This window comes from Macrotis lagotis, chromosome 8, assembly GCF_037893015.1.
Source record: "Macrotis lagotis isolate mMagLag1 chromosome 8, bilby.v1.9.chrom.fasta, whole genome shotgun sequence".
NCBI classification, from domain to species: domain Eukaryota; kingdom Metazoa; phylum Chordata; class Mammalia; order Peramelemorphia; family Peramelidae; genus Macrotis; species Macrotis lagotis.
In genome coordinates, this window is record NC_133665.1 from 53,921,024 (window position 1) to 53,943,389 (window position 22,366).

Below are 22,366 nucleotides of genomic sequence, written 5' to 3' on the forward strand. Positions count from 1 at the left end.
GGGCTTCTCCAGGTGTCCTCCTCTGAACTGTTTTCTTAAAGGGTCTTTCCAGTCTTGATATTTTACATTTATCAGTAGGGCTAATATCATCCTGCTCACTGCTGGAAGGAGGGATCAGGAACTAGATTCTTGCCCTAGACTCATCTTTTTAGACTGGGTTTCTCTTCTCCTCTCACTTTTTTCCCTTCTCTTTCCTTCCCTCCCTTCTTCCCTCTCCTCTCTCTTCTTTTCTCTTTTTCTCTCCTCCTAGGTGGAGCCCCCACACAGGATCTGAAAGAACTCAGCCAAAATAATGTTAACATGGACATGGAAACATTTAAGAAACTACAAGAAAAAGTCATCTTGGTACAGTTTGAACCAACCTTTAATTTTGGGGGCTAGCCTAAGGGGGGGGGAATCTATCGAAGGCAGGAGAACCCTGACAGAGGGGGATAGAGGGAAGTACCAGTAAGTGGGTCTACTTTGAGGGTGAGGATGGCCCCAATGGCTTCAGGTACTTGGTTGGAGGTAACTTAAATTTTCGGCTTAACTCCCAAGCCCAACAGATCTTATTAATTGTCATTGGGAGTGGGAAGTATTTATGTTATTTGTGGATCTCTTTCCACCCCAACTGGATCTAAACTATCCTAGGAGAGGGTGGGGGAAATGGTTTCTTCTTAGAAATTCCAAGACTGGTATTTTTCAACCAGATATTTGGTTTGTCCTTCAGCCACTGACCCCAGAAGAGGTACGTGGACTTCTGGGACAAAATCTAATTGGACTGAAGGCCGAAGAGAAAAACCCTCCAGTCCGGGGATGGATCCTCAAGCAGAATCAGGAGAGTCTGGATGCTTTGGGCATTGGGCTTACTGGGGGGATCCCCAATGGTTACATCATAATTAACCTCAGGAACAAAAATTAGATAATAGTGTTCCTGCTTTGGGGTGGAGGGGGAGGACACCTTCATAAGACTTTAGTCCTCTCTCATTTCAGAAGTTGTAAAAATAAAAAGAATAACTTTATAACACTCTGAATCTCATCATCTTCCTGAGGCTTGATTCCCAAATCAAGAACTATCTAAATATGAACTTTTAATCTGGACAGATGGTATTAATAGAATTAGAGCACAAAGAGATCTTTAAAGTCCTCTTTTGCAATTCATTATAAAGAGAAGGAAATACGAAGCGATCTGAGCAAACTCCCTGAACAAATTAATAAGAGAGCTAAGACCAGAACCAAACTTGGATGGAAGTAGGAGGGGATGGTAAGACTCTGACAGGGAGTAAAGTAGAAAGGTGGGTGCTCTTGACTCTGATGCTCATTCGTTCTTCATTGCCTTCAGCCCTTTTCTCCTGTAAACCTTTGTACACTAGTTTACAGGAGGGTCCTGTTGGTTCTAAGTATGATTGTGATGAAAAGTGGGAACTAAAAGGAGCCCCAAGGTCTGTAAAAGCCTCAGGTACAAAAGCTGGGAGGTCCTGTTCTCACTGCCAGATTCCCCCCCCCCCCTTTAACCCTGGAGGCCTCTGAACTTTTAGGGGATTGCTGGTATGATGGCTCATCAATAGCTGGTGATTCATTAAGACATCTGGGTGTCCCTGGGCATCCCTAGCCCTCTCCCAGGGAGGAATAGAAGGGGCAGGTGGTGCTACTTCAGTATCTGTGTGGTAAAACCCTATGTGAAGAATGTGGACAGACCCAAGCAATAGTAGTGTCCCTCCTCTCTATCCTCAACTTTCCAGATGCTTCATTTCTTAGCTTAAGAGCTTGTGTAGCTTGCAAGGATGGGGTATCAGACTCCTGGGCTCTCCTAAATCAGTAATCCATATTGACATATCACTGGGAGGGCCTGAAGCCTTAGGTTCCTGCTTCTACCACCAGTGCTGTTGGTCTCAATAAATTTCAGGAGGCAGGGGGAAAAAGGGGAGGGGGGAGCACTGACTGACTTTTCAAACAGTTTTATGGGAAGTGTGTCTGATGACCACTAGGGCATGACCTCTGTTGCAATTTTAAAAGGAGTCTATCTGCTCCCAGATGATTAAAGCCCTCTGGGATTTAAAAAAAAAAAAGAAGGATCCACTTTCCCCTCTTCTAAGGGACTAGATACAGGAAAAAGGAAGGCATGGTAGACAAGCTTGAGGAGAACCTCACATTTATTAAAATCAGACCATAAAGATAGCAAAATTTGAGTTTCCCCACTCAGAGAACCACAGTTCTTGGCAGGGGTGCAGTGAGGTTTCTGCCGGGTAGACCTGAGCAACTGTGGCCTTCCAGCTGTTTCTGAGAATGCCCAGCCTGGATTTATGACCTCTCGGACCCTGGAAGACTTGAAAAAGTCAGAGACCAACCCAGGTGGCTTGCCTGTGTTTCCACCAAGTGGACAGTGGAGAGACAGTAGGTTCCAGAGGGCAATCTAGACAGCTCAGGTGAAGAGCCCAGCCATCCCCTGAGGAACTGCCCCAGAAATGGCTTTTCAGTCCAAGTCCTGTCTGGCTGGAGTCTAGGGTGGTAAGAGCACTTGTGAGACCAGCTCCTGGGAGAAAGGAAAGGCAGAGGTCTTTGAGCAGGTCTTTGCAATCCTGCAATCACTCCTCCAAAGGGGACTCCCAGGGTTCTGAGGGTAGTAGGGTTTTCCAAGGGCCAGAGCCCATAATCAGGTCAGGGCCAAAGGCAGTCTCAAGTCTGCCCGGCACCCATGTTCATTCTGAGTCAAGGAGAGAAATATATATGGATCCCAGTTGTAGATCATACTACAAGTTTGGGGAAAGGAAATTTTTGATCCAAAGAGTACGGTGGAGTCCAGGGTGGGGTTGGTAAAGGAAGAGAATTTTTGTCCAGAATTATCCAAGGAACTTCATGAATAGGATAAGGCCTATTGGGAAGCCAAAAGCACTGACGAGGCGGAGAGGTGCCAGGACACAGCAGCCTAGAAGGGAGGAACAAGGAGGAGAAATTGGCACCAGTTTGAATCTTAGAAACATGTAGAGATCTCTCAATTAATCACACCAGTGTGGGAGGTAGAGGATAAGTATTTAAAAAAAAAACATTTAAGAGCTTTTAAATCTTAAGAAAAATATTGTTTATGGAGTTTGAAATGTGGCTTATTTCTTATATTTGAATGTGGGAGTGCCCAACAGTCTCAGAATTCATAACATTCCCAGGAACATGATGAAGACATGTGATCCAGGGGATAGCTGTTTCCATTTTTTTTAGGGTTTTTTGGCAAGGCAATGGGCTTAAGTGGCTTGCCCAAGGCCACACAGCTAGGTAATTATTAAGTGTCTGAGGCCAGATTTGAACTCAGGTACTCCTGAATCCACTGCGCCACCTAGTCACCCCACATTTCTTAATTTATCCCCAACTCATCCCCATAACTCCGTGGATGTTAGCAATGGATGGCATCACTTCCCAGAATCCTACAAAGGACCAGCCTGTGCATGGCAGCCTCTTCTTTCCCTAACTTGGTCTCTCTCTCTGTCTCATACCTTGTCTGGTTGTAGAAGAGTACTACAGTTTAAATTTTTTCCTGGAAGCTGTGGGTGATTGGGGAGCCTCATACCTCCTTCCCACACAACTTTCGACTGAATGGAAGTCACCATGCAAAATGGGAGTTGACATGGGATATTGTAATATCAATAAAAAATAGGTGTATAAGAAAACTGAAACAACAGTGAGATCAAAGGAGAGGAGATGTGAGAAGCAGTGGTGATTGAAACAAAAAATAAAGCACCAAGGAAGTTATAAACAAGGAGACAGAGCCTGAAGCTTCACTATGGCTAGTGGGGAGTGGGAGTTTAACTTTAGACAGCCATTTCTCACAGGGAGTTGTTGAGTCCTTGGATACCTACCAGAGGTAGTGGCAAGAGTGGCATGCCCATTGGGTGAAGCAGAAGAGCTGTGCCCTTTGTTAGTGATCCAGGGAGAGAGAGGTTTCCCAGTGGTAGCAGGCCTGGGGTGCTGGTGTTCTGGGGTCTGGTCAAATCCCAGAGCCTCCAGGGCTGACTGGTTTTGGCTTTGGAGCCAAGAGCTTACAGCTGGATTGCTCCGGGCCTTCCGAAGGTCTGCCACATTTCGTCCAAGTAATTTTGCCACATTGCTGAGACTCAGTTTCTGCAGGGGGGGAAATGGAATTTGAGACCTTCCTTTCCTTTATCCTACCTTAAATCCCTTGGAAATGAGAATACCATTTGCAGTTCTTAAACCAATGAATAATAGACCTGGTATCACTTCAAACCAAAATATACTTTTGTATTTAAAGTTTCATATTGCTTTATTTGAAGGAGTGGCATAATGCAAAGAAATGGGACTCAGGACTCCCATGTCTGCCCCCATCTAATCCCTGGATGACCCTGGATAAGTTATTTCCCTTCCCTTAAGCGAATTTCTTGACCAGTCAGATAGGAATAATGATAACCTTTCTAAAAAATCTGTGATATACGCAGAGTGAATATTATGTTTATTCAGTCCTTTACCACTTTATAAAGAACTTTTCTATCTACTCTTGGAGTAGAAGCATTTTGTGAAGAGTTCAACACTAAGTCTGGCAAAGGGACTGTCTCCATTTACCTTTCTCATTCTGTCTGGCTCAGCCTGAAATTAAAGTGGACTTACTGAGCACAGAAGGTGGGAAGCTGATCTAGTCATTTTTTAATATTTTTTTTGCAAGGCAATTGGGTTAAGTGACTTATCCAAGGTCACATAGCTAGGTAATTATTACATGTCTGAGGTTAAATTTGAACTCATGTCCTCCTGATTCCAGGGCCAGTGCTCTATCCACTGCACCACCTAGCTGCTCCAAGCCTATCTAGTTTTTAGGGGGGTTTTTTTAGGTTTGTTTTTTTTTTTTTTTTTTTTTTGCAAGGCAAATGGGGTTAAGTGGCTTGCCCAAGGCCACACAGTTAGGTAATTAAGTGAAAGCCCATCTAGTTTTCAAAAAAATAAATAAAAAGTGTGATAGATAATCCACTTTAAAGTAAAGGAGAAATTATGAAAGGGTCATTTAATTCATCCTTCTGCATTCCCCACTAAACGATTCTAATTCCAACTTCTAAGACTCTTTTCTAGATAGTCAACCTAGGGTCCAGGTTCAATTCCATTCACCAAATATCTTTGGAGCACTTTCTTTAGCCTATAATCTTAGGCAAGTCACTTACTCTTTAATTATTTTCTGGAGCCTTGGTTCCCACTCTCTATTTCAATCTTTTCCCTCTAGACCAATGTTCAAATCCAGACATTCTGTGTTATTTCATCTGATTCTCACAAGTCTTGTGCGGTCAGGGCTATTGCTATCGCTGATTGTGAGGAAGCTGAAGCTAAGAGAGGTCAGGTGATTTTTGCTATTGCTACTAAGTTTCTGGGGCAGGAGTTGGATTCAGAACTACCAACTCCCAGTGAGCCATTCTTTCCCAATACACAATGCCCTCAAATCTATATCTCTTAATTTAAACTGTCTCCTTAAATCTCCTGTTGCATCTTCATAGGATGCCACCTCAAACTAAATGTGTCCAGAATGAAATTTGTCCTCCCTCCAAAACCTGTCCCTCTTACCAGCTCTGTTTCTGTGGAGGATTCCATCATCCTCAGTCCCTTCAGGTTTGAAACTTGGAGTGAGTCCTCTATTACCCTCTCTCTTTCTAATCACTGATCTCCCACCCAATTAGGCTCTGTGGATGTAGCATTGGACCCAGAATCAGGAAGACCCAAGTTCAAATACAGTCTCAGACACTTACTAGCTGTGTGACCTTAGGCAAGCCACTTAATCTGTCTGCCTCAGTTTCCTCAAATGTAAATTGGGGTCAATAATATTAATAGCATCTTTTATAAAGTGGCAAAGGATTATATAAACAGCATAATTACCCTGTCTATTTCACAGGTTTTTTAGAAAGGTTATCATTATTCCTATCTGACAGGTTGGGAAACTAGCTTAAGGAAAGGGAAATAACTTGTCCAAGGTCATCCAGGGATTAGATAGTGGCAGACATGGGAGTTCTGAGTTCAAGTTCTTTGCATTATATCACTATTTCAATAGCCCACATTTATATTTGCAAATAGAAAAATTTCCATTTGATCTCTGTTAACATCTTTCAAGTCTTCTCGCTCCTTTCTACCACCATCACAATCACTGTAGTTCTGGTCTCTTCTCATTTTTAGTATTTTAAGAGCCTATTCATCCTTCACTCTGTTCTAAAAGTAATCTTAGTAGGACTACAGCACACAAGTCCATCTGTGGCTCCCATTACCACTGGGGATAAAGTACAAATTCCTTAGCCTGGCTTCTAAGGCCTTCTTCATTCTAGCTAAGTCAGTAACTGTCCTCTTCGAACTTCATCCTGTATTTCTCAGGCAAGGCACATTTGTATCATATTATTAGTTTGTGCTGAGAAAAAGAGAGTGAAGGAAGCCAGGAGTTAGCCAGAAATACATGACAAGAACCCAATTTCTATCCAAATATTTGTAATTTTCTTAATTAGGAACTCTGAGCTATTTCATCTGATATAAACTCTAGAAGATAAAAAGAAACAAGACCACATAGAACTGAAAGTTCTTATATTGTCCCTAAAATAAAATTAAAATAATTGTTTTTAGCAGGATATGACTGATTAAATCTCCAAAAAGGGGGGGGGGCAGAGAGGAAAGAGAACTGACTAAAGAGGTCACAAACTGAACCATTCCCTAAGAAAGACATAAGACCTAAGAGGATTTAGCACCATCCCCCTTTGAAAGTCATAAATACTAACTGGTCAATTTTATTCTCCATAGTGATATCAATTGGTGTCACATACAAATAAAACTAATCCAGTTAGAAAAAGAAGAAAAGACACAAAGTAGAGAAAAAAAAACCTACTTTGCATTAAAAATTTCTATTATAAGTCCAATAGCCAAAATAACACAGGGAATGTATTTACATACATATAAATATATATAATATAATATATAAATATTTATATAATATATATAAATTAAAAGCCATTCTCTAAGCAATGTGTTCAAAAAATATAGAGGTGGTTTTCCAAAGAAGAAAAACTCTCAACTACCTCAAAAAGGGTTAAAAATCACTAATAATCAGAGAAGAATACATTAAACTAACTCTGAGGTATCACCTTACACCAAGGGTGTGCTGGATCCAGCTTCAACTGGATCTTAAGAGTCAACTATTAAATTTTCAGGCTGAGCATTTATATCCAGGACAAACACTACAAACCAAACTTGATTTATTTTGTTATTAACCTAGACTTGAAAAATTAATGGAAAAAATACTGCAGATTTAACTTAAAAATGTTTAATGCATACATTTATTTTTGACAGAAATTGAACATCGACCAGCATGCTCCTGCCTTACATTCATCAAATTGACAAAGAAAAATTCAATACTAATGGGTCTATGGGAAAACAAGGGCAGCTAGGTGATAAAGTGGATAGAGTAACAGGCCTGGAGTCAGGAAGATTCATCCTCCTGTGTTCAAATCTGGCTTTAGATTCTTGATGATGTTTGTCTTTTGTAGAAGATCATGTCAGGGGGCGGCTAGGTGGCGCAGTGGATAAAGCACCGGCCCTGGAGTCAGTAGTACCTGGGTTCAAATCCAGTCTCAGACACTTAGTAATTACCTAACCGTGTGGCCTTGGGCAAGCCACTTAACCCCATTTGCCTTGAAAAAACCTTAAAAAAAAAAAGAGGACCATGACATTAGGGAGGTGATACCATGACAGGCACATGAATTGGATTTGAGTGGGGGGGGGGGGTGGCTGTGCTAAGTCATCAGCCCTCACTTTCTCCTCCAGAGCCATCTGGGTCCAGTGGCTAGATATGGATCAGGAAGACTGGTGAAGGCCCTGGATATGAGGCAATCAGGGTTAAGTCATCAGCCCTCACTTTCTCCTCCAGAGCCATCTGGGTCCAGTGGCTAGATATGGATCAGGAAGACTGGTGAAGGCCCTGGATATGAGGCAATCAGGGTTAATTGACTTGTCCAAAGTCACACAGCTAGTAAGAAACAAAAATACTGTTACCCTGTTTGCCTCAATTTCCTCATCTGTCAAATGATCTAGAAAAAAGGCAAAATATCTTTGCCAAGAAAACTTCAAATAGGATCACAGAGAGTTGGACACAACTGAGCAACTATAGGAAAAAAAGCATGCTAAATTCACTGCTGGCATGACCCTGAATTAGTCCAACCATTTTGTAATGCCATATGGAATTATGTAATAAAAATTACAACATTTATAACCTTCGACCCAATGATCCCACTATTAGCCTTATATCCCAAGGGGTTATTGAAAGGAAAAAAAGATTTATCATTACAAAAATATTGATAGTTTTATTTCTACTGGCAAAACCTACATACACTATGACTGGGGGATGATTGAATAAATTGTGATATTCTTATTGAATAAAATTAATATTAATAATAAAATTTACATAGTGCTTTATGTACTTTAAGCAAAACATTTTCCTCACAACAATTCTATGAATTGTAGTGCAAATATTATTTTCATTTTGCATGTGAGGAAACAGGGGATCAAAGAGTATCGTACTTGCCTGTGATCATACACACATACATACATACATACATACACACAGTGCTTGCAAGAGTCTGATAAGAGGTAAAATATGAATCCAGGTCTCCAGACTTCCACATTCATATATCCTCTATTCCCTAAGACATGTTGGCTTTCATATACTTTCTAGAACAATACTAGACCAAGATGAATGATGAATATGAAGAATTCAAAGAAATATGGGAAAGATTTTTAAGAAGTAATGTGGAGAAAATAAAGCAGATACAAAAGAGTCTACATACTGACTACAACTATGTAAATGAAGGCAACATCAGATAGCCACAAAAAACTCTGGTCAAATAACATCATTAGAGTTTACTAGAGCCCCTAACTTTTGGTAAGGTTAAAGCACATAAATTCACTTTCTTTTTTGTGTTGTTTTTCTTAACTGGGATTATACATTTTTATTTGTTACAACAAAAATAGTGCAAAGCCTTATTATTACTTTGTATTATAGTAGAGAAGAAAATAAATATCTATTAGGCTCCAAATATGTGATAGATTCTGTTCTTTATTATTATTTATTTTAATTTTACTTAATACTATCTCATTTGATCCTTACACCAATCACACTATTTCTCCATTTGGGGGTGATAACCTTATTTTACAGATAAGGAAACTGAAATGCAGGGATATTAAGTAACTTACACAGTGTCACACAGCTAGTAAGAGTTTGAGGATAGATCTGAACTTGTGTCCTGCTGACTCCAAGTCCAGGCCTACTAAGCTACCAGTTGATTTGCTGTTTAGTCATTCATTCCTATCTGACTCAACGTGATTCTTCGAGACTTTACTATCTCCTGAAGTCTGTCCAAGCTCATGTTCATTACTTCCATTACACTATCCATCTCTAGAAAGCTACAAGTTTATTTGCACATCTTAATCCTCTGTTAGAATAAGCTCCCTGAAGGTAGGCCTCACCTCTAATTCATTTTCCTCTCTCCCTCAGAACCCTGTACATGGTGTATGGCAAATATTTATTGAATGACATCTCTCTTAGTCTATTGAGTAATGACTTAGGAGGCTGGCCACTTACCTGCAGCACCTCCGGATTAAGACTTGTGAATGTGTCGATGTCCATAGAAATATTGGCCCGAGCCAGGTGCTTTAAGTCTTCCACAGGTGCACCACCTGAATGAGCAATGAACAGAGATACCCTCATCAGACCCCTATTTGGGATTCCCTTTTCAAAATTTCATTATTCACTGTCAAAGGTTAGCACCACCCATCCAGTCCCTCCCTCCAAATAGACAATCAGTTGTTAAATCTTGCCATTTCTACTTCTTCAGCACCTCTTGTACTGATCCTTTCTTTATTCACACAGCAACTACTTTTGTTCAGGCCCTCATCATGTGTCTGATGATGCAATTTAGGGTTTAGAAAGACAGACATGAAGATGAAGGTTTTCTAAACAGGAGCAACGATAGTGGCTAAGGTACACAGGTCTTCAAGTGATAGTGAGGAGGCTGGTCTGACTAGATTGGAGTATAGAATACTCCATATAAGGGAATGTGTATATATCGTCTTCATAGATATGTATATATGTGCATATATATATATATATATATATATATATATATGGTTAGAGAGTAATAAGAGAAAAGTCTAACAAGCTATAAGGTAGGACTAGACTGTAATCCAGCCTCTGAATCTTAGACGTTTTTATGGGGGACATTGGAAAGTCAACAGAGATCTGGTTCTAGACAAATCTCACCAAGGTAGGGTCGGATGTAATGATAGTACACGATTGCATCATTGGTTCCAGTAAAGGCCTCCTTTGCTTTCTCATATAGGTCATCCTTCCTCTCCTGAGCACAGGAGGAGATGTCCAGAGCCCCTGCCCGCCTAGAGAGAAGAGTCAAGGTGGGGTTAACAGGTTCATATTCTGTCATCTTTTCCTCCCAGGTGTGCATCCAGAGTCTCAACCTACAGGGCCAACTGGCTCTGTGACTTCATTTCTCTTTCTAAAACAATTCATTTCCCCTTCCCCATTTTGGGCCATGCTAGGGAAAGGTTACTCTCTAAGTTAGGAGCAAGTAATCTCCATAAAGGTTTGGTGTCGCTAAGGTAACTGCAGGCAGGACTTGAAATTTAATCTGGGAGGTTTTAGAGGTGAATTAATTAAATGTTTGACCAAATATGGTCCCCCCCCTCCAAATGATACTATAAATATTCAAATGGCTCTTGACAGATAAAAGGTTCCCTACCACGCACAAAACAGTAACATCACAGTCCCAACACCTGGGCTCAAATCCCAGTTCTGATATTTCCAGGCTGTGCAATCCTGGCTAAGTCACTTCAACTTTCTTAACCTCAGTTTCCTCATTTGTAAAATGAAAATAATAATATTTTCATGACCTTCATCATAGGATTTAATAAATAATAAAATTCATATAAATCCAAGTCCTTATTGTTCGTATTATATGATCATGCAATTGTAGATTTAGAGCTAGAAGAGACTTTAGAAGTCATTGAGTCTGACCCCCTAATTTTTTCAATGAGGAAACAGAGGCTGAGAACAGTTAAGTGACTTGACCAAAGTCACACAGTTAGTATCTGAGGCAGAATTTTAACTCAAATTTTCCTGATTCAATTCACTGAATTACCCAGCTGCCTAATTAATTTGCTATGTGAGCTCCAGGGAGATCTATAGGCATGGTACATGGGCATGACTGTGGAACCTAATGAGAGAGCAGTGAGTCCTCTTTCTGGATCTATAGTAGGGGAAGCAGAGCAGTCCCAAAGAAGGGGAGGTACAGTTCCATATTTTCTGAATCTTCAAAAAAATTCTAGATGATAGGAATACACTCCCTCCACCTCCCTGCCTGCAGAACTTTGAGCTCTATTCAAAATTTAACGTAGAAGTCCCAGCTTAAGCTGTATGACTTAGGGCAAGAAAGTCTCCTCCTGGGCCTCAATTTCTTCCTTTGAGACATGAGAAGTTTATACTAGATGATCTGTGAGGTTTTTCCCAAGTTATGATATTCTAGAAGCCTTTAGACTCAACCTTGGGAAGCATCATGTTCCCCAGGAAACTCTGCCCATTGTTCCAGAATTTGGGGCCTTTGCTTAGATTGTGACCCAAACCTAGATTTTTATTGGGTTGGGGATGCTCTCCTCAGATACACTCACCTCAACTCCATAGGTCTTATAGCCTCAATCTGCCGTGGGCTCATCCAACAGAGACGGAAGCCACCAATGGCCACCAGCAAGGCCCCTGTCACAGTGCCATTCAGTTCCAGGTACTTCTTGATGACAGCCTGTGGAAGAGTCATGACTCCTTACTGTTGTACCAGTGGAAAAGGACTGGGGCTTGTAGTCAGACATCTTCCCTGCAGTCAGATCTTAGGTCTGCCACTTACTGGTCTCGTATTAATACTACCTTAACCTTTCCCAGTCTTGGCTTCCTCACATGTAAAATGGGGATGCTAGTACTGAATCCTACCAACCTCATATCATGGAAACAATGATTATCTCCTTGGAACCTCCAAATAATCTTTCCTGGGTTGATATCTCCATTGTGTAAAAAAGGATAATTAGGACTTAAAGGGGTCAGCTAGGCGGTGCAGTGGATAGAGCACCAGCCCTGGAGTCAGGAGGATCTGAGTTCAAATCTGACATCAGACACTTAATAATTACCTATCTGTGTGACCTTGGACAAGTCACTTAACCATACTGCCTTTCAAAAACCAAAAATAAAAGACTTAAAGAAGGAAAGTCACTTGTACAGAGTCACATAGTGAGGGGCAGATAGAGGGAACAGAAAGTCTGGTCTCCTATTATATAGCTCAAATGATATAGATATTTATGAATCTTAAAGTGTTATATAAATATCAATTATTGTTTTATCACCACCACCACCACCATCATCATCTTCATCATTATTAGCCTTCAATCACTAATCCTCCAGTCTGGTAATGATTTCATTCCTTAAGCCTCCTTCTGCTCTCCTGCTCAGCTCAATCAATATGTATAATGCAGCAAAGGGAATGTTGCAGGGGAGTTGGGTAAAGTATCTGGAGTCAAGATTTATCTTCTTGAGCTCATATCTGGCCTCAGACACTTACTAGCTGTGAGATCCTGAGCAATTCACTTACCCCTGTTTGCTCCAGTTTCTCCATCTTCCAAATGGTCTGGAGAAGGAAATGGCAAACCACTCCAGTATATTTGCTAAGAAAACCCCAGATGGGATCATGAAGAATTAGACCCAACAACAACAATAACAAAAAAAGGGGGGAGTGGTAAATATTTAATAACTGGGCTCTCTAGGGGAAAAAATGCTTGCACACACACTTTTAAATTTAGTCTGAATTATTAACTTTCTTAAATCTAGATAATCAACAGAGTAATCAGTGATTGCTTTCTAAGATGTAAACACTCACATAGCAAACCAGTCCAGCCTTCCCTTCAGAAACCTTCCCTCCAGGAAAGGAAAGGTACTCTCTCAGCGTGACCTGCTCTCGGTTTAACTAGGGGACTAGGATTAAACAGGTCTAGAACCAGTAGGGATGTTAGAGGTCACCTAACCCAACCCCCTCATTTTACAAATGATGAAACTGAAGCCAAGAAAGGTTTGGGGGTTTGCTCAAGATCATATAAGTTGAATCACAGGTAACTGAATTCAGGTCTCAAGGCTACCCTAAATTTAGTACTTTTTCCATAACACAATGAGGTAAGGAACAGGATTCTCCTACCTCCTGGGAAACTTCAAATCTCATCTCCTGCCTGAGCTATAAACTCATTTTCCATTTGTTCAAGCAGACAAACCTGGATCTCTTCCAAAGAAACTTTTTGTTGATTCTAAGAAGTGAAAAGTTTCTACAAAAATGTAGAAACCAATCAATTCCTCTAGGGGTACAGATTTCTGATGCTAAAATTCCAAAATCTGGTCCTAGTTGGATTTGGCCAACACAGCTTTTAGGCTCATTCCCAAGTCACCTTTTCAAACCCTGGACAGTTCTGCCTTCTAGAGATTAGATCAGGGGTCTTGAACTGTTCCCCCATCTTTTCCCCACCTAGGGAGGGTTACTTGGTCATGTCCAAGAAGAGGAAGCAATGGTAGGCAATACAAGTAAGCAATCAGAGCTGAACTGACTTTTCTCCATTCATTCAAGGACAAAATAGTCAGACATTTTGTCAGCCAATCTGTCAATCAACTAGTCTTTAGTGAGCTACTATTTACCACTTTTCAAATTCCAGTTCTAAACTTAATACAGTAGGGAAAGGAGAGAAGGGGCTAAGTTGTTCATTCATTCATTCATTCAATAAGCATTTATTAAACAGCTGATGATGATGATTATGATGTTTGTCCTTTGTTCTCAGAAGAAGCCCATTACATCAGGGAGGTGATACCATGATGAGCACATGAATTAAGATTTGAGTGAGGGGGTGCTGTCCTAAGTCACCATTCTCATTTTTCCCTCCTCCTGGATCCAATGGCCAGATATGAATCAGGAAGACTGGAGATAGCTCTGGATGCTAGTAAGTAGAGGACTGTACTAGGAGTCATAAAGTCCTGAGTTCAAATTCTTTGGATCCTGAGCAAATCATTTGTTAAATGGAAATAACATACTTATTTCTTAGGATTGTATGAATCAAATGAGGTAATATATGTGAATCCCTTTGCTATATAAATAACTCCATAAATGAGCTATTATTAAGCATTCATTATGGCCCAGGCATTAAGAAAACAAACAAAAAATAAATAAATAACAACCTCAAGGAACTCACATTCTATTAGGAAGAAGCAATGTGCATATAGAAACAAATTAAATGCAAAATATAACCAAAGTACAAACAACTGGAGGGAATCAGACTATTCTAGAAGGTGACTCTTGAGTTGAGTTATGAAGAAAGACAGAGATTCCAGAGCCTACAGATAAGGGGGGGAACATTCTAGACATGAGGTGGCCCCTGACCTCAAGAAGCTCATAGACCAGGGGCTGCTAGGTGGTGCAGTAGATAGAGCATTGGCCCTGGAGTCAGGAGGACCTGAGTTCGAATCCAGCCTCAAATGTTTAATAATTACCTAGCTGTGTGATCTTGAACAAGTCACTTAACCCCACTGCCTGGAAACTTTTTTTTTAAAAGGAAGCTCATGGACCAACTAGGGAACAAGACATTTAGGGATGGCAAAACAATATCTAAATCATGTCATTCCTTTTTTCACACAAACTTTCCAGAAATCCCTATTCTTTTTTTTTTTTTTTTTGGCAAGGCTATGGGGTTAAGTGACTTGCTCAAGAATGACACAGTTAGGTAATTATTCAGTATCTGAGATCATATTTGAACTCAGGTCTTCCTAACTCCAAGGCCCATGCTCTAACCATTGCATCACTTAGCTGCCCTCCAGGTATCCTATTCTTTCTCTCTCTCTCTCTCTCTCTCTCTTTTTTGCAAGGCAATGGGGTTAAGTGGCTTGCCCAAGGCCACACAACTAGGTAATTATTAAGTGTCTGAGGCCAGATTTGAACTCAGGTCCTCCTGACTCCAGGGTCGGTGCTCTATCCACTGCGCCACCTAGCTGCCCCCCAGGTATCCCTATTCTTAAAACTTAGTTGGTGTTGTTCAGTCGTGTCTGACTCTGTGACACCATTTTATTTGTCATTTCCTTCTTCCTTTTCTTCATTTTACAGATGAGGAAACCAAGGCAAACAGGGTTAAGTGACTTGCCAGGGTTACACATCTAGTCAGTGTCCAAAGTCATATTTGAACTCAGGAAATTGCATCTTAGTGACTCCAGGACTGGCACTATCCACTGTGCCACTTAGCTAGCTGTCCTACTAGGGGCATCCTTCTACTAAACTATAATCTCCTTTCTGGAAGAGATTTTTATTTCTAGTTTTTGTATCCCTTAGCACCTTGGGCAAGACCTTACCTATAATATGTACTTTACAGATGTAGAATTGAATTCACTTAATTTGAATTGAAGACATAGCCAATGGACAATAGATGATGGATGAATTGGAGGAAAGAACATAGTACTAACTAGGGGTCAGGAAAGCAATACTGGCTTTTCATCTACAAAATGACAAGGCAAGGCAGAGAAGGGTTGAAATTGGTCCCTAAAGTACCTCCAAGTTCTGTCACTAAGACAGGACAGTGGAGTCAGTATAAATACTAAGTCCCTCACTTGAGTCTGGTTCTCCATAGCTACATCAGAGCCCAGCAAAGCCACCACGGTGTCCCTGGATGTGATGTTCCAGTGACCAATTTCATCACTGGAATACAAGTAGACCAAGGAGGCGATCAGCTTCAGTTGATCCTCAGGGACACCCCTGGGATAGATCTGGGAAGCAAAGATAGTGACCCAATTAGTTCACAAAGTTGTGGGCTCCTGCCACCCACACTCTGGTCAATAGAATTCTTGTACAAGACCACTAGCAGAAACTACATTTCTAGACAGGAAAATGAAGGGCCTCATTCATTCTGTGAGATATACACTTATACACTTATTATACACTTATTATGATGATACCCTAGTTCAAAGAAGTTACCCATTGCTGAATTAGATCCAAGTCAAATTTCTCTGCATGATATTCATGGACCTTCACAATCTATCTAGTCTTAGGTCTCATTGTTCTTCAACATATACCCTCTGTTCTTGCCAAACTAGTCTCTGTAACCACATGGGCACATGTGGAGGCACTGGTACATTTGTGGTCATGTGAGTCCTTGCCTTAAATATAAAAAGCAGCCCATTCTGACCCCTCAATGACTTAGGAATTAGACTTTGGGCCACAGTCTGTAGAATCCAGAAAAACTGGGATTTCTGAGGCTATAGGGCACTCTCTATACTCTCACACACCTGGCAAAGACATTCTTCTTAGGGACATTCAGTACAGAGGAATAACCTGTATCCTCTGCTAATGGATGCCTAAACTGTTCAACAGTATTGGCAGTGGCATAATACTTAAATAAAAAACTATTATTAGATATTCTTATACTGATTGATAGCTTAGCTAGTCAGTGACAGAGTGAAAAGAGAGAGAGACATACAGACACAGAGACAGAAAGAGTCAGAGACATTCAGAAAGAGAGTCAGAGACAGACAGCCAGAGAGAGACAGACAGACTGACAGAGAGATAGAAAGAGACAGAAATAGAGACAGAGAAACAGAAAGAGCTAGTTAGAGATAGAAAGAGACAGAGAGAGGGAGAGAGAGAGAGAGAGAGAGAGAGAGAGAGAGAGAGAGAGAGAGAGAGTCTGAGATAGAAAGAGACAGAGAGACAGAGAGACAGCCAGATAGAATCAGATAGAGACAGAGAAAGTCAGAGATAGAGACAGAGAACCAGAGACAGAGAGGAGAGACAGACAGAAATAGCCAGAGAGAGACAGAGACACCCAGAAAGCTAGAAAGAGACACAGAGAGATACAGAGGAACAGAGAAGGGAAGAGAGGAGAGGAGAGAGAATCGTCTCCTTCCTCCATTTTTATTTGTTCCATCACAATTTCTGAGATCTTACCAACATGAAATTCTTGTGTGTGTGTATATATGTATGTATATATATATATATATATATATATGAAACTTCATTATCCCCCCCAAAAGATTACATTCATCCTGCCTCATCCCAGAAATTGAGGGGAAAATCTCTACACACACCAACACATCTTCATACCCTCCTGTCATGGTACCACCATTAGAGCTTCATCCCTTAGTGGTAACCATTGCCTTCTCTTGACTCTGCTTTTAAAAAATTAATGTTCATTACCTCCAAACATGAATAACCCAGGTTTACAGTATGCTGAGTCTAACTGACTTTCCTGATATATACATTCATACATATAAGTGAGAGTGATAATAGAATGATCTAGGATCCCAAAAAGAGAGGACTACCAAAAAAAAAAAAATGAAAATGACTCAAAAAAAGGAACAGGCCAGAATTCCAGGGACAATTTTGGTCAGGATTATGTTCTCGCCATCCAAGGGGAGCCAGTACCTCACTGAGTTTCCCCTTGACAACACGTTGGCACTCTCTTGGCAAAGGGTGCTGGAGCAGTGGGTTGAGGTTAGCTTTCAGGACCTTGCTTCCCAAGCAAGACTGTAGCTGCTTGCAGTCATAACGGACCATGAACAATTCATCGCGGATTACCTGAGCTGTGATATTTCCACGATTGCATCTTTTTCCTGCGGTATACAAGGGACAGATGAAGAGAGGAGGTGAGAATTGTTCTCAATGATAACCTTAACCCATTCCAAACCTAAAGTCTGCCTCGTAACTAAAACCTAATTTCAGCTCAACCCTCACCAATTGCTATTCCAACTTCAACTCTAGCCATGGTCTCAACCCAAAGCCTAATTCTGAAGACAATCAATGAACAACCTTAATCCAAATTTCCAAAACTAGCTGGAAATCTAACCACCATGCCCCCTCAGACCTTATCAGACTCCCCATATCTAACCTATTAGACTCATAGACTACCAAGCTCCACTCTAATTCCATATCTAACCCCAACTTCACTTTAACCTTTATTCCAACCTGAGGAATAACCTAAATGCAACTTCAATCTCATATTAATTTCAAAGCTAATCTCATTTTTCAGTTTTTAAATTCAACTTTTTATTTCCAATTTTAATTTATTTTAATTTAATTTAATTTAATTTATTTCCAGTCTCAACTCAAAACTCAACCTAACCCCAGCCTGATCCCTTAATCTATCAGCAATCTCAAACCTAACCTCAAATTCAGTCACATTCCCAGTCTCAACCTCTTATATGCCCCTAACAATTGAAAAGGGTGAGGTAGTTCTTCAAAGTTCCTGAACTTTCTCTTCCCTAGATTAGTACCCAGGATAAGTATCTCATGTATGTTAGTCATTTTTAGCTAGGAGAGAAATGCTCATATCTCCCGTCATCCCCAGGAATAGGACAAGGACATTGGTTTCATGAAGATGGGATAGGCAGAGAGTGTAAAAACAGAAGACTAATTTCATCACTGAAAAAAACATCTATTTTCTCACTCTAAACAACTTCATTAAAGAGAATTTCAAATTTTCTTCATTGACAATATCAAACGCCTTTCATGTGAACCCAAAGACTTTTTCTCTATAGACCTGCTGACCCATCTGACAAATTTTCCCACAATCTCCTCCTCCTCAGTTTACTTCTTCCTCCTTTCTACAGCCTAGTTCTCCTCATAACCTTCTCCTCTCCTCAAAATAAATTCCCCTTTGCCACAACCTTCTCTTTTCAAACTCCTTTTCTTTGCCACAGTCTCTTCCTTTCTTTTTAACAGCCTCTTCTTTTCCCCTCACAACCTCCTCTCCTCAAACTCTTTCTCTTATTTTCTCCTTCTCATTTCTCCCCTTCCTCCTTTAGTTTTCTCTCCTAGAAAACTGTCTTGAAAGGCAACTGGTAACATAGTAGTGGAACTGGGCCTGGAGACAGGAAGACTTGAGTTCAAATACAACCTCAGATGCTTACTAGCTTTGTGACCTAGACAAGTCACTAAAGATCTATTTGCTTCAGTATCTCAAACTATAAAATAGGGTCAAGCATAGCACCTCTCTGGTAAGGATCAAATGAGATAATGTATGTAAAATGACTTAGCACAGTGCCTGTATATTTGTGTGTGTGTGTATTTATTTGTATGTGAGTATAATATAATAGTGTTATATAAATCCTTATTACTGAGAATACCATATGTACCCAGAGAAAGAATTGTGGAGTTTAAACAAAGACCAAAGACTATTACCTTCAATTTAGGAAAAAACCCATTATCTTATTATGTAATTTTGCTATCTCGTATACTTTATTTTTCTTCCTTAAGGATATGATTTCTCTCTCATCACATTCAACTGAGATCAATGTATACCATGGAAACAATGTAAAGACTAACAGAATGCCTTCTGTGGGGAGAGGGAAGCAAGAATGGGGGGTGGAATTGTAAAACTCAAAATAAATAAAACTTTCAAAAAAAAAATAAATCCTCATTCCCTTTCTGTTTCCTTCCCCTTCAAAAACCGCAGAACATCCAGCATGTATTGAGCTGATACTGCTACTTTGAAATTATCCTCTTTTTCTCTTGGTCCTGATCCCAGAGTAATCCTTCCTTTGTCCAGAAGCAAAAAGTCAATCAGAGAACCCCATAGGTATGATTTAGGGAAAGGGGTCAGAACCCAAGACTCTCTACTAACCTGCCTCCTTGTTGGATCTTGATATTGATAATTCCTGAGCAAGGAAGGAATCAACAAAATTCTGTACATGGTTTCTTGGCAGGCTTCCTGCTTGATATCTAGCGACTACATCTCGAAAGAAATCCTTACTCACTTCCTGAGACAAGAGAGAAATTGTGAATGAAATGCCTTTGATCATTTCCTCCATCTTAACTCATCAGTGGCCAAAATGAGTCAGTTAATCAGTCAATTAGCAATTATTAAATACCTGCTATGTTCCAGATGTGAAGACGAAAATAAAATATTACCTGCTCTCAAGGAGCTTACATTTTATTGAGGGAAACAACATACACCTTAATACATATATAATATCAATATATATGAATTAAATGCAAGATAAATTGAGGAAAAGGCACCAGCATCAAGAAGGATCAAAAAAGGTAAGAGGTATTATAAAAGGTGTTGCTTGAGCAGTTTTGGGGGACACAACCATCTAGTTACCATCCTCTTCAGGGTCCCTACCTTATCCACCATCTTCCACAGACTAGGGTTGAGGTAAAATGCCAAGGGTCCAAGACTCCAAAGTCTGCCAAGATTCCAGGACCCAGGAGCTCTGTATCACGAAAGGAAAAAAGAAAGGGGATTAGGAAAGGGAAGCTTCTTTGACCACAGATTGAGAAAAAAATATTTAGATTTGACAATTAAGAGATAATTGAGGGGTGGCTAGGTGGCGTAGTGGATAAAGCACCGGCCCTGGAGTCAGGAGCACCTGGGTTCAAATCCAGTCTCAGACACTTAATAATTACCTAGCTGTGTGGCCTTGGGCAAGCCACTTAACCTTGTTTGCCTTGCAAAAAAAAAAAAAAGAGATAATTGGTAATTTTACAGAGAGTAGTTTTCCTTTGAATGATGAGTTTGGAAGCTAGACTTAGTATGGTTTAGAAGAGAGGAAGACAAGAGGAGATCTCCCCAATTATTAACAGCTTTCTTATTGAGTTCAGTCACAAAAGGGAGATGATATATATAGCAGAAATAGTTGGATAAAGTGAGTGTTTTTTTAAAGATGGAGAAGATAAGAACATACTGGTAGTCATAGGGGAAACAGGGAGAAGGAAAAAACTGCAGATTAAGAAATAGGACAATCTGCTAGAGAAGATGGGATGGAGAAGCATCAAAGGTTCATGCAGACAGGTTTGCCTTGGTGAGGAAAAGCACCATTTCTCCATAGGAAAGAGGAGATAGTAGGGGAAGATGACTGAGTGATGTGAGATAAGGAAGAAGGAAGAAGAGAGATCTCTCTGTGAATGGCAATAGTATAAGGGAATGAACAGTATTCCTAGAAGTGAGTATGGGCTGCATTAAGCTAACCACCTTCTCAACTTATACTCTCTTAAATTTTTATTTTATTTTTCCAATTATATGTAAAGGTAGCTTTCAACATTCATCCATTTTAAAGTTTATGAGTTCTACCATCCTCCTTTTCCTTCCCCTTCCTCATGGCAATGAGTAATCTGGTAAAAGTTATACATATAAAATCATGTCAACTTAAACACTCCTATGTCCAGTCATAGATAATTGTAGGACAGCTGGTGGCACTCAGGTGTTTAATCTAGGAATGGATAAAATATCCAGGATTACAAAGGAACCAATTATATGAAATAAAGCATCTAGATTCATAGACTCTATAATATCTATGCATAGACCCCTTAGATAGAGCATGGATACCAGTTTAAGAACTCCTGCTCTAACTACAGGAATAACCAATCACAACACAATAGCTGTTCAATTAACTAGGAAATCCCAGTGTGTCCCTTGTCACACTACTGATTTGGCATGAGAGAGTCATAGAATGTCAGAGTCAGAAGGGACTATGAAAGTGTCATAAGAAAGTGTGTTTCTCTCCCTCTAATAAAAAATATAAATCTGAATGTAGAGATGTCAACATAGTCTGGGGGCAGTCTGTCTTCTTGTGCCCAGAGTTAAGGCTTGATCTGGGTTTGGGGAACAGAGTGAAACATAAGTGACCATAATGGGATCACATCCTTGGCTCACTATAATCATCCTCAAAATAATTTAAGACATTTAATTTCTAAGTTATGAATGACAGGGTCAGATTTGCTCAGGTAAATATGTACCCAAGTAATATAGTCAAGGTAAAGACATGGCCAGATAACAATATGGATAAGCAGAGGTCAACCAGGTAATGTATTTGTTGCTGTTGTTGATATCGTTCAATTGTTTTCAGTTGTATTTGACTCTTTGTGATCCCATTTGAGGTTTTCTTGGTAAAGATTCTAGAGTGGTTTGCCATTTTCTTCTCCAGCTCATTGACAGATGAGAAAACTGAGGCAAATAGGGTTAAGTGACTTACCCAGGTTCACATAGCTAGAAAGTGTCTGAGGTCAGATTTGAACTCAGGAAGATGAGTCTTCTTGACTCCAGGTCCAATACTCTATCCACATCCCCATCTAGCTGCCCCCAATAATATATTTAAATAAAGGTTTTATAACTAATTAATAATTATTAAAGTATGTAATAATTTGGTTGACATCAAAAGTTTTATGATTTTCTTGTCTAATTTATATAAAAATCCTCTCCTAATTTTTCACTGGATTTCCACCCATGTGTGACTTGTAACCTCTGAGGATAATAAATATGTATGTTTAGCCAAATTTCTGTCTGTCTTTAAGGTCAATAAGATTTCTGGCAGAGA

General features: G+C 40.1%; 2 protein-coding genes across 9 annotated transcripts in view; one reads left to right on the forward strand and one right to left on the reverse strand.

Moving 5' to 3' along the window:
* Positions 1-1,004, forward strand: part of MSLN (mesothelin) — a 34,738-nt gene extending 33,734 nt beyond the window's left edge. For 5 of the 6 annotated variants that reach the window (XM_074197103.1, XM_074197107.1, XM_074197104.1 and 2 more), the window contains 2 exons: positions 251-345; positions 710-1,004. In XM_074197103.1, the coding sequence (XP_074053204.1) occupies positions 251-345; positions 710-901 (287 nt within the window). In that variant the 3' untranslated portion in view covers positions 902-1,004. The remainder of the gene's footprint in view (positions 1-250; positions 346-709) is intronic. The other variant, XR_012470812.1, reaches the window with a different exon arrangement.
* A 1,124-nt stretch (positions 1,005-2,128) lies between these two features.
* The window catches only part of LOC141495591 (uncharacterized), an 81,653-nt gene continuing 61,415 nt past the window's right edge, over positions 2,129-22,366 (reverse strand). For all 3 annotated transcript variants that reach the window (XM_074197102.1, XM_074197100.1, XM_074197099.1), the window contains exons 24-32: positions 20,176-20,266; positions 19,675-19,810; positions 17,478-17,665; positions 15,668-15,823; positions 11,668-11,795; positions 10,250-10,380; positions 9,572-9,666; positions 3,828-4,089; positions 2,129-2,905 (exon numbers count right to left, since the gene is read on the reverse strand). In XM_074197102.1, the coding sequence (XP_074053203.1) occupies positions 2,820-2,905; positions 3,828-4,089; positions 9,572-9,666; positions 10,250-10,380; positions 11,668-11,795; positions 15,668-15,823; positions 17,478-17,665; positions 19,675-19,810; positions 20,176-20,266 (1,273 nt within the window). In that variant the 3' untranslated portion in view covers positions 2,129-2,819. The remainder of the gene's footprint in view (positions 2,906-3,827; positions 4,090-9,571; positions 9,667-10,249; positions 10,381-11,667; positions 11,796-15,667; positions 15,824-17,477; positions 17,666-19,674; positions 19,811-20,175; positions 20,267-22,366) is intronic.